The sequence below is a fragment of the Coregonus lavaretus genome, assembly GCF_964263955.1.
Source record: "Coregonus lavaretus genome assembly, chromosome: 6".
NCBI lineage: Eukaryota > Metazoa > Chordata > Actinopteri > Salmoniformes > Salmonidae > Coregonus > Coregonus lavaretus.
Window position 1 is genome coordinate 38,383,797 of NC_139993.1, and position 15,748 is coordinate 38,399,544.

Here is a 15,748-nt window from a genome sequence, read left to right on the forward strand (position 1 = left end):
ATGGTGTTTATACTTGCGTACTATTGTTTGTACAGATGAACGTGCTACCTTCAGGCGTTTTGAAATTGCTCCCAAGGATGAACCAGACTTGTGGAGGTTTACAATAATTTTTCTGAGGTCTTGGCTGATTTCTTTTGATTTTCCCATGATGTCAAGCAAAGAGGCACTGAGTTTGAAGGTAGGCCTTGAAATACATCCACAGGTACACCTCCAATTGACTCAAATTATGTCAGTTAGCCTATCAGAACCTTCTAAAGCCATGACATCATTTTCTGGAATTTTCCAAGCTCGTTTGGAAAAGGCACAGTCAACTTAGTGAATTTTAACTTCTGACCCACTGGAATTGTGATACAGTGAATTATAAGTGAAATAATCTGTCTGTAAACAATTGTTGGAAAAATTACTTGTGTCATGCACAAAGTAGATGTCCTAACCGACTTGCCAAAACTATAGTTTGTTAACAAGAAATTTGTGGAGTGGTTGAAAAACGAGTTTTAATGACTCCAACCTAAGTGTGTGTAAACTTCCGACTTCAACTGTAACTGTCCAGTGAAAATATGACTTAAAAAAAACATAATATTCTGTTAACGCTTACCTACCCAAATATTGTTGTTGACTCGTCCTATATCGTATTTGTGGCCAAAGCATAAGTTGGAGAAAAACCCCCACCTCAAACTTGTATCTTAAAAATGCTTGCTATTTCTTCATAGAACATGATGTCATGTTGGCTCATTGGCTGAGCTGGCCAAATCAGCGGTCTACTCGCATTAATATTTTAAATTATGACCATTCTGTTGGGGTACGCACACATCATTCGAACACAGAAAAGCTGCTTTTTAACATATTTAATTATCATTGTTTTAAAGGAAAACTACTTCACTCATATTGTAATTAATTATAGGTCATATTTCATAGAAATATGGTAACACTGGACAGTTACTTTAAAACGTATATTTATCCTGTATTGTTCAAATCCCACCTGGAAATCCATACTCCAACCCAGCCTCCCTCAGCCTTTCTCTTACCGCATCCATATAGGTTAGCTGCTCAGCAACCAAATCTGCATCAAATGACAGGAAGTCTTCCTGGACCTCAATCTCCACTTCCTCATCCTCACCCAAGCAGAAGGAGCTGTTGCCATGGAAACCGCCAGAGAAACCTACCAAGAGGAGTAATGATCAGATGAATGATTTCATTATTGATGGCAGGGCTGCCAACTTTTGAAGATAGATTCGAGTGAGATCTCTCGAGTGAATGTCATTGGCTCCACCCCTAGCCAGGGTTAAAGTTTGGACACACCTACTCATTCAAGGGTTTTTCTTTATTTTGACATTGTAGAATAACCCTTGAATGGTTAGGTGTGTCCAAACTTTTGACTGGTACTGTCAAAAATATATGCGGGATTGGAAGTAATGCTGACAATTACATTGATGGAAGCTACAATCTATCTGCAATATTAAAGCTGATCAATCCCCACAAAAAATAAATACATTCTAAAAGTAAAAATGGAGGTTTGAATATATTCATGTGACTTTTGATTTCTACACAGTACTCCACATTCAAGAAAAATCGAATGAATATCAATTTTCAGGTGGTTGAGGCTGATTTGCAAAACCTTGCCATCATCTTACTCTACATGGGTAAGATCTTGTGCACAATACTAAAATGACAAAACAGGATATGAGGCAAGGGGCATTTCAATATAGCCTATTCTCATTTTATAGTTTAGCCTATATTCAACACTGTCCATAAATGCATAGCCCTCATTTCACTTTATTTATTTATTCAAGACAAGTTGGCATATCAGATTTAAAATAGCCTAATTACACCAGCAACATTGTTAAGAAGTGAAAAAATAAAAGTCTGGGGAATAACATTAGTGTTCTTGCTGAAATAAGCACACTAATTAGTCTATATTCTAGCCCATTGTAGGGGATGGTAATTGTTCTAATGACTTACATAATCTATTGTGAAAGACCAAATAAATTAAACAGATAATAAAATCTCCTGAAGACAAGATGACTTCGCCTAAATCTGCCCCTACACCAAACCCAAATTATCTTTCAATGTATTTCTGCGACAGGGACAGGAGTGACAGCAAATGCACTTTTTGACAGTTATGTGTACAAAACAGCTTCAAGTTGCCATGCTGCTCTTCTGAACATTTAGTTCATAAACTTTGATCAGCGGAGAACGAACGTGCCTGTCCTGTCTGCCGTGGCTGCTCCCATAGAAAGGCTGCTCAACGGTAATCGTGAGGGACATTTCTTTACAAACGCGCATCCAATCACCTTGGTCCTGGACCCTCACTAAACCAATCGCCATCTTCAATCTGCTGCGGTTCACAGTGCGGTGGCAGGAAAATTATGGATCAATTGAAAAGTTAACGCACTGAACATACACTGTATTCATCAGAAAAGAAAAGCAGCAGGCCTACTTTTTTCAATGCGTGAGAAATAAGAGGTGTGGCGTGTGAAGAGGGTCAAATCTGTGTGTCTCATGCCAATGCGTGAGAATTGGCAGCACTGTGATGGAGAGAAATAGATGGAGATATAAGTAAATAGAGAGAGAAATTAAGAAGAGAGAGAGATAGACAACAGAAGCAGAGGGATAGAGACAAAGATAAGAAGACTACAGAATTGAGGGAGGATAGAGTACTAATGAACTAGATATCTTAGATTGTTCACCCACCCTCGGAGTCTGGATCCAGACTGGCCTCGGCTTGCAGCTGCTCCAGTAGACTCTGGGCTCTACGAATGGGCTCCGATCCAGGCAGGGCCCTCTGTAAATACGCCATGACCCTGTGGAGGCAGGGGTAAGATGGAGGCTCCTGGAAGTCCTCTGGACACTGGTCCAGCCAGACTCGCAGGATGGAGGCCAGGGCACTGAGGGGGAGGAGGGAGGGCAGAGAGAAAGTCAGGGAAGGCTGCTGGGAGCAAGCTGCTGCTGACAGAGGGAAAGGCAGACTGGGGAGCTACACAATAACAACTCAGCAACAACTCCGCTTGAATCCATATGGAAAGCAAGCAAAGACAGACAGACGGACAGACAGACTAAGTAAGTAGGAGATGTTGAGAAATCTTACGTTCGAACGGCTCCTTTGGTTTCAGAGGGTCTACATCGTTCCATCTGTCCTTCACTATCCTCTGCAATTCCATATCTGAGAAAAATACCAAGAAAATAACATTTCAGCACCAACGTCTACCATCAGTCTGTAAAAGAAGTGAGACCAATACGTTTCCTTAGCCTCTCAATGTAGAGCAGTAGTGTTCCTCAGCCATTGTTCTCCAGCCACAGTGTGTCCCAGCCCAACACTTATACATACAATTCACCTCATAAAAATCATGATGATTAGCTGATTATTTGAACCAGGTGTTATAGCACTATGGCTGTGACAAAAGCCTGCACACATTGGACCCACCAGGACCAGGAGTTGTCAGCCTCTGCTGTACACTACAGCCACCATGGCCCCCAGACCCAGACGTACTTATCTAACAGCAGCTTAAGCACGGTGTGTGTGCTGGCGAAGGCGCGGTACGTGGACAGGAAGATGCTGGTGTAGGTGAGGTCATTGTCCCCGAACGCCGTCAGCAGGGTCTCCACCAGCCGCTCCAGCGTTCCCGCCCGGATACTCCGGATCTTACAGGTTTCCAGCTGGCTCACTGTGTGGCCAGGGGGCAGCCGGTCCCCCTCCGCCTGTGATGGGACAAGATGTGAAGAACCAAGGATATTAGAACGATGAGAGCGGGGGAGAGAGAAATGGAGGGAGAGACGGAGAGGTGTTGAGACAAAGGCATGCTATTTTTAATTCTTAAGCAGATGTGTCCGAGTATTGTGTCTGCTGGGAGAAGAATTAGGGGAGAGAGAAAAAGGGAGAGAGAGAGAGACCTTGGTGCTGCTAGCACGCTAAAACAGGAAACTCTCCAATCTGCTTCTAATAACGGAGCAGAGCGCCCCTCCTCCACCCAGTCCTCTGGCTAAGAGAGGGCGGCAAAGAGGACAGCAGACTCAGTCCAACTCCAACACACAGTAGCTCTCTACTCTCATAGTCAGCACTGCTCTCTTGCAAAAATCTAGCCACAAATGACCTGACTGTCAAGTACCAAACATACAGTACCAGTCAAAAGTTTGGACACACCTACTCATTCAAGGGTTTTTCTTTATTTTTACTATTTTCTACATTGTAGAATAATAGTGAAGACATAAAAACTATGAAATAACACATATGGAATCATGTAGTAACCAAAAAAGTGTTAAACAAATAAAGATATATATTTTAGATTCTTCAAAGTAGCCACCCCTTTGGCATTCTCTCAACCAGCTTCATGAGGAATGCTTTTCCAACAGTCTTGAAGGAGTTCCCACATATGCTGAGCACTTGTTGGCTGCTTTTCCTTCACTCTGCGGTCCAACTCATCCCAAACCATCTCAATTGGGTTGAGGTTGGGGGATTGTGGAGGCCAGGCCATCTGATGCAGCACCCCATCACTCTCCTTGGTCAAATAGCTCTTACACAGCCTGGAGGTGTGTTGGGTCATTGTCCTGTTGAAAAACAAATGATAGTCCCACTAAGCCCAAACCAGATGGGATGGCGTATCTCTGCAGAATGCTGTGGTAGCAATACTGGTTAAGTGTGCCTTGAATTCTAAATAAATAACTTACAGGGTGACCAGCAAAGCACCCCCACAGCATAACACCTCCTCCTCCATGCTTCACGGTGGGAACCACACATGCGGAGATCATCCGTTCACCTACTCTGCATCTCACAAAGACACGGCGGTTGGAACCAAAAATCTCCAATTTGGAGATTTCAGGCCAAAGGACACATTTCCACCGGTCTAATGTCCATTGCTCGTGTTTCTTGGCCCAAGCAAGTCTCTTCTTATTATTGGTGTCCTTTAGTAGTGGTTTCTTTGCAGCAATTCGACCATGAAGGCCTGATTCACACAGTCTCCTCTGAACAGTTGATGTTGAGATGTGTCTGTTACTTGATCTCTGTGAAGCATTTATTTGGGCTGCAATCTGAGGTGCAGTTAACTCTAATTAAAACTTATCCTCTGCAGCAGAGGTAACTCTGGGTCTTCCTTTCCTGTGGCGGTCCTCATGAGACCAGTTTCATCATAGCGCTTGATGGTTTTTGCGACTGCACTTGAAGAAACTTTCAAAGTTCTTGATGTTTTCCGGATTGACTGACCTTCATGTCTTAAATTAATGATGGACTGTCGTTTCTCTTTGCTTATTTGAGCTGTTCTTGCCATAATATGGACTTGGTCTTTTACCAAATAGGGCTATCTTCTGTATACCACCTCTACCTTGTCACAACACAACTGATTGGCTCAAACGCATTAAGGAAAGAAACTGCACAAATTAACTTTTAAGAAGGCACACCTGTTAAATCAAGGCAAAGGGTGGCTACTTTGAAGAATCTCAAATATAAAATATACTTTGATTTGTTTAACATTTTGTTGTTTTACTACATGATTCCATATGTGTTATTTCATAGTTTTGATGTCTTCACTATTATTCTACAATGTAGAAAATAGTAAAAAGAAAAGAAAAACCCTGGAATGTGTAGGTGTGTCCAACCTTTTGACTGGTACTGTATACGTTCAAATTTTATTTACATTTGTATAGCATTTCTTCGGATGGCACTCTATGGGCAGTGCCACAACAGTAAACAAAGCACCAGTGTGGCACTGTGGCTTGCTGTTTACATTATCTTGCTTTCCCACTAAAGAAATGGGGGGATTACAATCACCATCAACCACAGAGAGACAACCAACAGAACAGACAATGTCTTGTTTTCACTGGCTTACTCATACATACGCATATACAGAACTCCCACTCACTCCCACTCAGGGGCTGGATAATGCCACAATAAACAAGTACTCCAAATTTGTACTGTCATGTTATAATGTGGAGTAGTTGTTCTCCTCTATATGCTTTGCTTTTACGGGATGCAACATGCAGGGAAAGAAGAATTATGGTGGCAGTTGGATCGTTCCATCTCAAAAAGCACATGAAAGACGATTTCAAAACCCACCATCTCAGATTGTTCTGAAATCGTTTCTGTTGTTAGAAACAGATCAAATTAGCATTCCTGCAATGTTATTTTGTTGAAATATACATTTGTTCTCTGAGAAATTAAGCTGATTGATTGCACCCAAATTGGCCATTTTAATTTATAGGATTCATATAAATATTCAAAATTGATAGTACCCAACATCCGATTTGGAACAAACTTTTTTCTAACAATGAGTAAGACATGGAATCCAAAGAAGTGGTCAAAATCCATCCACTGACACGCAACGCCAATACCACGCCAACAACGAGTATATTGTATCAGTTCTCTATGTTTGACAAGTTGTATGCCGCTGCAGCTCGGAGTATTGTTTCTTAATCCTATGTAATGATTTCTCAGTGAATTTTGTGATGATTTCTTTCCCCCTGTTCAGATAAATTTGTCATTGAATTTGTTGGATGTACAGTTGAAGTCGGAAGTTTACATACACTTAGGTTGGAGTCATTAAAACTCATTTTTCAACCACTACACACATTTCATTTTAACAAACTATTGTTTGGCAAGTCGGTTAGGACATCTACTTTGTGCATGACACAAGTAATTTTTCCAACAATTGTTTACAGATAGATTATTTCACTGTATCACAATTCCAGTGGGTCAGAAGTTTACATACACTTTGTTGACTGTGCCTTTAAACAGCTTGGAAAATTCCAGGAAATGATGCCATGGCTTTAGAAGCTACTGATAGGCTAATTGACATCATTTCAAGGCCTACCTTCAAACTCAGTGCCTCTTTGCTTGACATCATGGGAAAATCGAAAGAAATCAGCCAAGACCTCAGAAAAACAATTATAGACCTCCACAAATCTGGTTCAAGGTACCACATTCATCTGTACAAACAATAGCACGCAAGTATAAACACCATGGGACCACGCAGCCGTCATACCGCTCAGGAAGGAGGCGCGTTCTGTCTCCTAGAGATGAACGTACTTTGGTGCGAAAAGTGCAAATCAATCCCAGAACAACAGCAAAGGACCTTGTGAAGATGCTGGAGGATACAGGTACAAGAGTATCTATATCCACAGTAAAACGAGTCCTATATCGACATAACCTGAAAGGCCACTCAGCAAGGAAGAAGCCGCTGCTCCAAAACCGCCATAAAAAAGCCAGACTACGGTTTGCAACTGCACATGGGGACAACGATCGTACTTTTTGGAGAAATGTCCTCTGGTCTGATGAAACAAAAATAGAACTGTTTGGCCATAATGACCATCGTTATGTTTGGAGGAAAAAGGGGGTAGCTTGCAAGCCAAAGAACACCATCCCAACCGTGAAGCACGGGGGTGGCAGCATCATGCTGTGGGGCTGCTTTGCTGCAGGAGGGACTGGTGCACTTCACAAGATAGATGGCATCATGAGGAAGGAAAATTATGTGGATATATTGAAGCAACATCTCAAGACATCAGTCAGGAAGTTAAAGCTTGGTCTCAAATGGGTCTTCCAAATGGACAATGACCCCAAGCATACTTCCAAAGTTGTGGCAAAATGGCTTAAGGACAACAAAGTCTATGTATTGGAGTGGCCATCACAAAGCCCTGACCTCAATCCTACAGAAAATGTGTGGGCAGAACTGAAAAAGCGTGTGCGAGCAAGGAGGCCTACAAAGCTGACTCAGTTACACCAGCTCTGTCAGGAGGAATGGGCTGGAATTCACCAAACTTATTTTGGGAAGCTTGTGGAAGGCTACCCGAAACATTTGACCCAAGTTAAACAATTTAAAGGCAATGCTACCAAATACTAATTTAGTGTATGTAAACCTCTGACCCACTGGGAATGTGATGAAAGAAAGAAATGCTGAAATAAATAAATCATTCTCTCTACTATTATTCTGACATTTCACATTCTTAAAATAAAGTGGTGATCTTAACTGACCTTAGACACCAAATTCACTGAGAATACATTACATAGGATGAAAAAACAATACTCTGAGCCGCAGTTCCATACTAGTCATCAAACATAGAGAACAGATACTATACAGTGCATTCCGAAAGTATTCAGACCCTTTAACATTTTCCACATTTTGTTACGTTACAGCCTTATTATAAAATGGATTAAGTAAATATTTTTCCTCCACAATCTACACACAATACCCAATAATGACAAAGCGAAAACAGGTTTAGAAAAAAAAAGAAATACCTTATTTACATAAGTATTCAGACCCCTTGCTATAAGACTCGAAATTGAGCTCTGGTACATCCTGTTTCCATTGATCATCCTTGAGATGTTTCTACAACTTGATTGGAGTCCATCTGTGGTAAATTCAATTGATTGGACATGATTTGGAAAGGCACACATCTGTCTATATAAGGTCCCACAGTTGACAGTGTATGTCAGAGCAAAAACCAAGCCAAGAGGTCAAAGGAATTGTCCGTAGAGCTCCGAGACATGATTAGGTCGAAGCACAGATCTGAGGAAGGACACCAGAAAGTTTCTGCAGCATTGAAGGTCCACAAGAACACAGTGGCCTCCATCATTCTTAAATGGAAGAAGTTTGGAACCACCAAGACTCTTCCTAGAGCCAACCGCCTGGCCAAACTGAGCAATCGGGGGAGAAGGGCCTTGGTCAGGGTGGTGACCAAGAACCCGATGGGCACTCTGAAGGAGCTCCAGAGTTCCTCTGTGGAGATGGGAGAATCTTCCAGAAGGACAACCATCTCTGCAAAACACTCCACCAATCAGGCCTTTATGGTAGTGGCCAGGCAGAAGCCACTCCTCAGTAAAAGGCACATGACAGCCCGCTTGGAGGCACCTAAAGACTCTCAGACCATGAGAAACAAGATTCTCTGGTCTGATGAAACCAAGATTGAACACTTTGGCCTGAATGCCAAACATCACGTCTGGAGGAAACCTGGCACCATCCCTATGGTGAAGCATGGTGGTGACAGCATCATGCTGTGGGGATGTTTTTCCAGCAGCAGGGACTGGGAGACTAGTCAGGATCGAGGCAAAGATGAACGGAGCAAAGTACAGAGAGATCCTTGATGAAAACCTGCTCCAGAGCGCTCAGGACCTCAGACTGTGGCAAAGGTTCACCTTCCAACAGGACAACGACCCTAAGCACACAGCCAAGACAACGCAGGAGTGGCTTCGGGACAAGTCTCTGAATGTCCTTGAGTGGCCCAGCCAGAGCCCGGACTTGAACCCGATCTAACATCTCTGGAGAGACCTGAAAATAGCTGTGCAGTGACGCTCCCCATCCAACCTGACAGAGCTTGAGAGGATCTGCAGAGAAGAATAGGAGAAACTCCCCAAATACAGGTGTGCCAAGCTTGTAGCGTCATACCCAAGAAGACTTGAGGCTGTAATCGCTGCCAAAGATGCTTCAACAATGTACTGAGTAAAGGGTCTGAATACTTATCTAAATGTGATATTACAGCTTTTTATTTTTTATAAATTTGCAAAATTTTCTAAAAAACGTTTTGCTTTGTCATTATGGGGTATTGTGTGTAGATTGATGTAAGGAAAAAAGAATTTAATCCATTTTAGAATAAGGCTGTAACGTAACAAAATGTGGAAAAAGTCAAGGGGTCGGAATACTTTCCGAATGCACTGTATACTCGTTGTTGGGGTGGGATTGGCGTGAGATGTTGGGGGGTCCGTGGATGGCTTTTGACCATTTTGTTGGATTCCTCATGTCTTACTCATTGTTAGAAAAAGGTTTGGTCCAAATCATATGTTAGGTACTATAATTATTGAATATTATATTGATCCTATAAATTAAAATTGACAATTTAGGTGCAATCTCAGAGATCAAATCATATTTCAACAAAATAATGTTTCTGGAATGCTTGTCTTATCTATTTCTAACTACAGAAACAATTTAAGAATAATCTGAGATTGTGGGTGTCAAGGCTTGCTGAAATGACATGGAATGACCTAGTTATAACCGCACAGAGATAGTTAGAGGATGCAACATTGCACCTGTCCCATTATGGCATCTGTGAGAGCAAGGGCAGCACCATTGAGGCCATCTCCATTTTGCAGTAGTACATTTTATTATTCTACTACTTCTATGAGTTGGTAAACAAACTGAAAGGGTGCATTTTGAACAAGTATAAAGCCAAGGTTGGCATTTTACTACCACCTGCAGTTATGCAATGTGAGTATAATTAATTAGTATAATTCATTGGCTGATCCCTCTTGATGATGTGGATGGAATTTGTGATCCTTCCTTAACCCATAGGAAGTCCCTCCCAGTTGACTACTTCAAAATGGTGAAAGTCCTCAATGGCGCTGCCCATGCTAAAACAGGCTTTTGGGCACTAGAGTCCTCTCTCTCTATCGAACTGGCAAATCAGGAAATCACATGACTTAGACAAACAGTTGAGTAGGCTACTTGTGAAAAAGTTGTTTTTATACGGCCTGCGCAGGGTGTTGGCAAAAATGGGAAAATTCAATAGTTTAAATGTTAAAACAACAGACCTTCAACACAATGCTGTGAGACGCCCTGTGATTGCAAATTGGCATTACTGTATATCTTACAATGAAGCTGCCAAGCTCTATCCACAAAACTATTATTATACACCTCTCCTTTCACAAAGAACTATAGACTTACAATAACTCCGCAAAGTAATACAATCAGTCCAATGTTGCCATGTTCAACTAGTGATTGTTTCATGAATTCTCCAATGGAAAGACTAAATCTGTCTATAAATTTTTTTTTTTTTAAATATGCCATTTAGCAGACGCTTTTATCCAAAGCGACTTACAGTCATGCGTGCATACATTTTTACGTATGGGTGGTCCCGGGGATCGAACCCACTACCCTGGCGTTACAAGCGCCATGCTCTACCAATTGAGCTACAGAGGACCACATCTATAGATATAACTCATTCAGCAGAGTTATTGTTTGAGCCTGACAAGGTCTCTCACAAGTTCTCAAGTTTGTGTGCTTTCAATCAGTGTGTTGTAGTGAAAGAGCAGAGTGGTCCACTCACCCCCAACCATCTTGCTCCCTTGTTGGCAGCCTGCTGGATCTGGACCCTCTTCAGTGTCACGTTGTATATTGCTCCCTCCTCCACTTCCTCCCCCCAGTCCTGCACTGAGCTCTGTGGGAGAGACATAATGAGCTGTTGACACACAGACAAACCATCCTCTAGTACACAGGACCACAAAGCTGAACAAACCAAAACTGTAGCTAAATGTATCACATTTAAAAAGAATTGAAGTGTGTCTAGAAACAAAAGAGGAGTACTTTTGTTATGACTCAATGACAGAGGGAAAGAAAGAAAGAGAATTAGACTGAGCAGAGCTCCACAGAGTAGGAGAGAGACTGTCTCCACCACCCCCACTCCTTTCGCCCTCTCTGAGAGCTGAAGAAGGCCACTGGAGATGAGAACTAAAGCTGAGAATTGTCTGTAGACTAAAGACAATAAAAGATCCCCTGCCTGTCTGGTTGAGACTGGCTCAACCTGAAACCTCCCTCCCGGAGCCTGGAGCTGGTGGAAATACAGTACATGTACTGCTCACTGCGCCACACACACACAAACACACTCACACGCTCACTGCTCCACATATACACTCTCACTGCTCCTCACAATGCAGTCTACTCTGTGGCTCTGAATCCATATTGGCGGCATACTGCCTCTCAGCTATGCAGAGCACACAGACACAGATCTGCAGTTTACTCTCAAATTAAAAAAAATCAGCCGAGTCAAGGAGGAAGGCAGCCACATGCAGTGACTGCAACCAGAGCTCATTTCAATCCCATAAAGAGGAGCTGTTTAGAGGACAGAAGCACTCCAGCCAAGTCCACACTCTCACTTTTCACTGCCACCATAACAGGACAATGGCAAAATCCACTCCCTCCCCACACAGAGTGGTGGCAGCTAGAGTCAAAGGTCACGACTGGCCGTTAACAGGCTCAAAGACCAGCTCTGAAGGCCAGTGGCACTTAGCCCGAGACTGTTGTGGGTGGCTGTTTGGGTTGTAACAAAAACACAGCACAGAGGGCCAGGCAGGGAACCCACCCCAAACAATCACAGTCAGGCACTGATAAACTGTGTGGTGGCAATGGGCTCTGGTGGAGAGAGAAAGAGGGCCACAGAGGAGTAACTGAGTGCAGGAGATAAAACAGGCCAGCATGTCTGTATTTTCCATCCGTTTCCTGTACAGTGCTACCTCTCTGCCTGCCTGAGAGATAAATACTTCACTCAGTGAGTTATGCAGTCCAGTCCACTCCAAAACAATAGCAGGAGGTATTTCTGCTCTGTGGCCCAGCCTGCTGAGTCCACAGTCTGTGCACAGAGCCTGCTCTTTGTGCCAGGCATAAATGTTTTTCAGACTGGGGTTTAAAGGCCTGCCTGCTTTGTGGACCAAGATGGGGCTTATGGTGTACCAAAGGCCCCAGGCGAAAATTATAAAAAGAGAGATCAAACAAGTTATTATGTCACAGGGGACATTTTAGCCTCTAAAAGGACCCAGCTCAGTGTGTCATCTAATAGGCCTATAATACAAAAGCTGAGATAAACACGGTTGTGAATAGGAATGAGTTCAGAGACTACATGGCATATTAAATGACCCCAGGATATAAACAGGAGATGGCTTGTTTACTAACTCCAAGTTCAGACTTGCTGGACAGGCTTCGGTTTGGAAGGATGCTCCAATTTATTGGAGGGGGATGCTGACTACAGAATTGACTATTTGCTCGGGCAAATAACAGTAGTCTGTCTCCGACCACCTTCTGCTGACATCACAAAACACTGGTGTTGAGCCGAGTGAAAACAATACGCTCAAGATAGTCTTTGGGCTGATCCGTAGGCTTTGTGCTTGCTCCAGACGCAGCTGCAGGGACCTGTGGAGGAGCGCTCACCCCAGGGCCAAGGCAATTGTTCTCCCATTTCACTCTCGGCTCAGAGACAAACGTTTTTCATTTCTATTGGGAAAAACTAACGGTAAAAAAAATTCGGCCACGAGTTACATTTCCAGAGCGCGCCCGCGTCTTTACGCAAAACGTTTACGCGTAGGCGATACAGACCATTTAAAGTGCACCACGAGAGCGTCGAGGGAGAGAAAACAATTAAAACTCACTGTTCAAATGTATCCCCCGCCGCCCCCCCCCTCTTCCTTTCCTTTATCCGCTACTTTCCCAAGCATACCCCCTCCCTCTCCAGGCTCTCTGAAAGCTGACTCTCAAACCACAAAATCAACAGTCTGCAGCACGGAAAACAGAGGAACTTTTTTTTTTTACCATCTTAGCTTTCCAGGCGAATCTCATGGTCAGCGCTTCTCTCATAATCCGGGGACTGCATCAGAACACGGTATAAACAGTCAACCCAGGCAAGAAATGTTTCCAGTCCCCAGCGTTCCTGCTCTGTAAAATATTTTCTTCACTACACAGAGACAATCCGTCACAGCTCTCTTGTCTGTGTTGTTCCCCCTCTCTCAATCCTCCTCTTCTCTTTCAATCTCCTCTCTTCCTCCGTCCCCCGTTGAATGGCTGAGCCCTGCCCACTGAACTCGCGGTCCTCCCCATAACTCCTCCCGTTTCCATTTTCTTGAAATGTTTCATTTTCAGTGAGAACATCATGTGAAAGATACAACCTGACAACAAATTTAAGATAGTAATTTAGTGCCCGTCGAGATTTACGTTGATATTACGCATGAATGCTCCCCCCCCCTCCAAAAAAAACAAACATTGTAAAGTGGTTATCCCACTGGCTATAAGGTGAATGCACCTATTTGTAGGTCGCTCTGGATAAGAGCGTCTGCTAAATGACGTAAATGTAAAGCTTAAAGGGTCAATCTGCAGTTCCTACATCCATTTTTGGACTTTAATTAATAATATATACATATTGATTCTTGAAGAATATAATTTATAATTGCCTCATGACCTTAGTTCAACTGTCAAACCATATCAGAACTCCAAATATAAGCTTGTTTTACTCCAGTGTTTGTAAACATTGTAAATAAACACTACATAGCCTCAAAACATGCTTGAAATTATCATTTTGATATCTTGGATGGTCAGTCCTAGCTCTGTCCATGAATTTGAGTGGTTACATTTCTCCAGGCCCACCCTTTACCTTTTAACCAAAACAGAGGCAGGGTTACGCTTTGTTATTGTTTCAACTAAGGATTGGCCCTTTAAGCCAGATTGTCCAAGTTCCAGTGAGACAATGCAAGAAGGCTGGAGATGCAGTCACTACTGTGTATTGTTTATGTGAATAGGGTATGTGTGTGAGAATAGTCAACAACTGTTCCACTGTGTATGTATTTGTAAAAAATACTTTAAAGTACTACTTTAAGTTGTTTTCTGGGGTATCTCTACTTTACATTACTATTTATATTTTTGACAACTTTTACTTTTACTCCACTACATTCTTAAAGAAAATAATGTACTTTTTACTCCATACATTTTCCCGGACAATCAGAAGTACTCGTTACATATTAAATGCTTAGCAGGACAGGAAAATTGTCAAATTCACACACTTCTCAAGAGAACATCCCTGGTCATCCCTACTGCCTCTGATCTGGCAGACTCACTAAACACAAATGCTTTGTTTGTAAATGATATCTGAGTGTTGGAGTGTGCCCCTGGCTATCCCTAAATTTTTAAAATAAATAATAATAATAATTTGAAATGATTTATACTTTTACTTTGACTTTTGATACTTAAGTATATTTTAGCAATTACACTTTCTTTTGATACTTAAGTATATTTAAAACCAAATACTTTTAGACTTTTACTCAGGTAGTATTTTACTGGGTGACTTTCACTTTTACTTGAGTCATTTTCTATTAAGGTATCTTTACTTTTACTCAAGTATGACAGTTGAGTACTTTTTCCACCACGGTCAACCACTTGTCTGAGTCAGTGGAGAGATAGAAATCAGCAGGTGGTCAAACATTTAGAGAGTTATTACGAAGCTATTAGGATGATCAATAACATGTCTCATGTAATAACTTCAGCCACCAAGGCCCACACAATGCATTGTGTGTCATGTACTGCACCAGTAGGACTAGACTTCCAGTGGACAATGGGAGCCCTCTGTCCGAGAGTAGGCTGGCCATGCCTTGACCCATGTCCTCTGACTCTCATACACTGGCCCATGTAACACACAACGTCACACAGCATCACACCAAACGTCACACACAGTGTCAGTCGGTGCCCACAGACGTATAAGCCAGCCATGGTGTCACTGCCCCACAAACAGCCCAGTCCAGGTTGGCTGCAGGCCGGGCCAGAGGCCAGAGGCTGCCTGCCTGGAGGGCCAGGGGTCCAGGGAAGCCCTGTGTAGCCTGGCTGGAGGCCAGTTCCCAGGCTGGCTTGCCCCACCATTCACATCAGTCTCCAGGGCTCTGGGAAGCATCGACAGGCAGTGGGAAAGGTTGTGACCCCTGGCTCTCCCCCGGGGACTGTTGTGCTGCTCTCAGAGGAGAGTGATGTCATCCTTCTGTGCAGCAATACTCCTTCTGACAAATGTGACAGGCACGGCTCAACTCTACTGGACCGATGAACACACATCTCCCATTTCACAAGGAGTTGGTTTGGGATGCAGGGAGAGAGGGCTAAGATCTATGGTGCAAACGACAGAGTTTGGCGCTGTAGTGTTCAGATGAAATAAGAGACTGTTTGTATTGCGCCAGCTGCTGGGGATAATAAATAAAGCCATATATCTGGTTGATTTACAGTACTAAGATACTACTGCTGCTCCAACAGATCTT

At 42.9% G+C, this 15,748-nt stretch overlaps 1 protein-coding gene across 2 annotated transcripts in view; it reads right to left on the reverse strand.

Annotated features, from left to right (window-relative positions):
* Positions 1-15,748, reverse strand: part of rgl1 (ral guanine nucleotide dissociation stimulator-like 1) — a 34,740-nt gene that overhangs the window by 7,686 nt on the left and 11,306 nt on the right. Inside the window, exons 1-6 of one of the 2 annotated variants that reach the window (XM_084162901.1) lie at positions 13,272-13,453; positions 11,020-11,130; positions 3,488-3,696; positions 3,086-3,160; positions 2,692-2,885; positions 1,026-1,159 (exon numbers count right to left, since the gene is read on the reverse strand). In XM_084162901.1, coding sequence (XP_084019027.1) covers positions 1,026-1,159; positions 2,692-2,885; positions 3,086-3,160; positions 3,488-3,696; positions 11,020-11,130; positions 13,272-13,316 — 768 coding nt within the window. In that variant the 5' untranslated portion in view covers positions 13,317-13,453. Of the gene's footprint in view, positions 1-1,025; positions 1,160-2,691; positions 2,886-3,085; positions 3,161-3,487; positions 3,697-11,019; positions 11,131-13,271; positions 13,454-15,748 lie in introns of those variants that run through there. The other variant, XM_084162900.1, reaches the window with a different exon arrangement.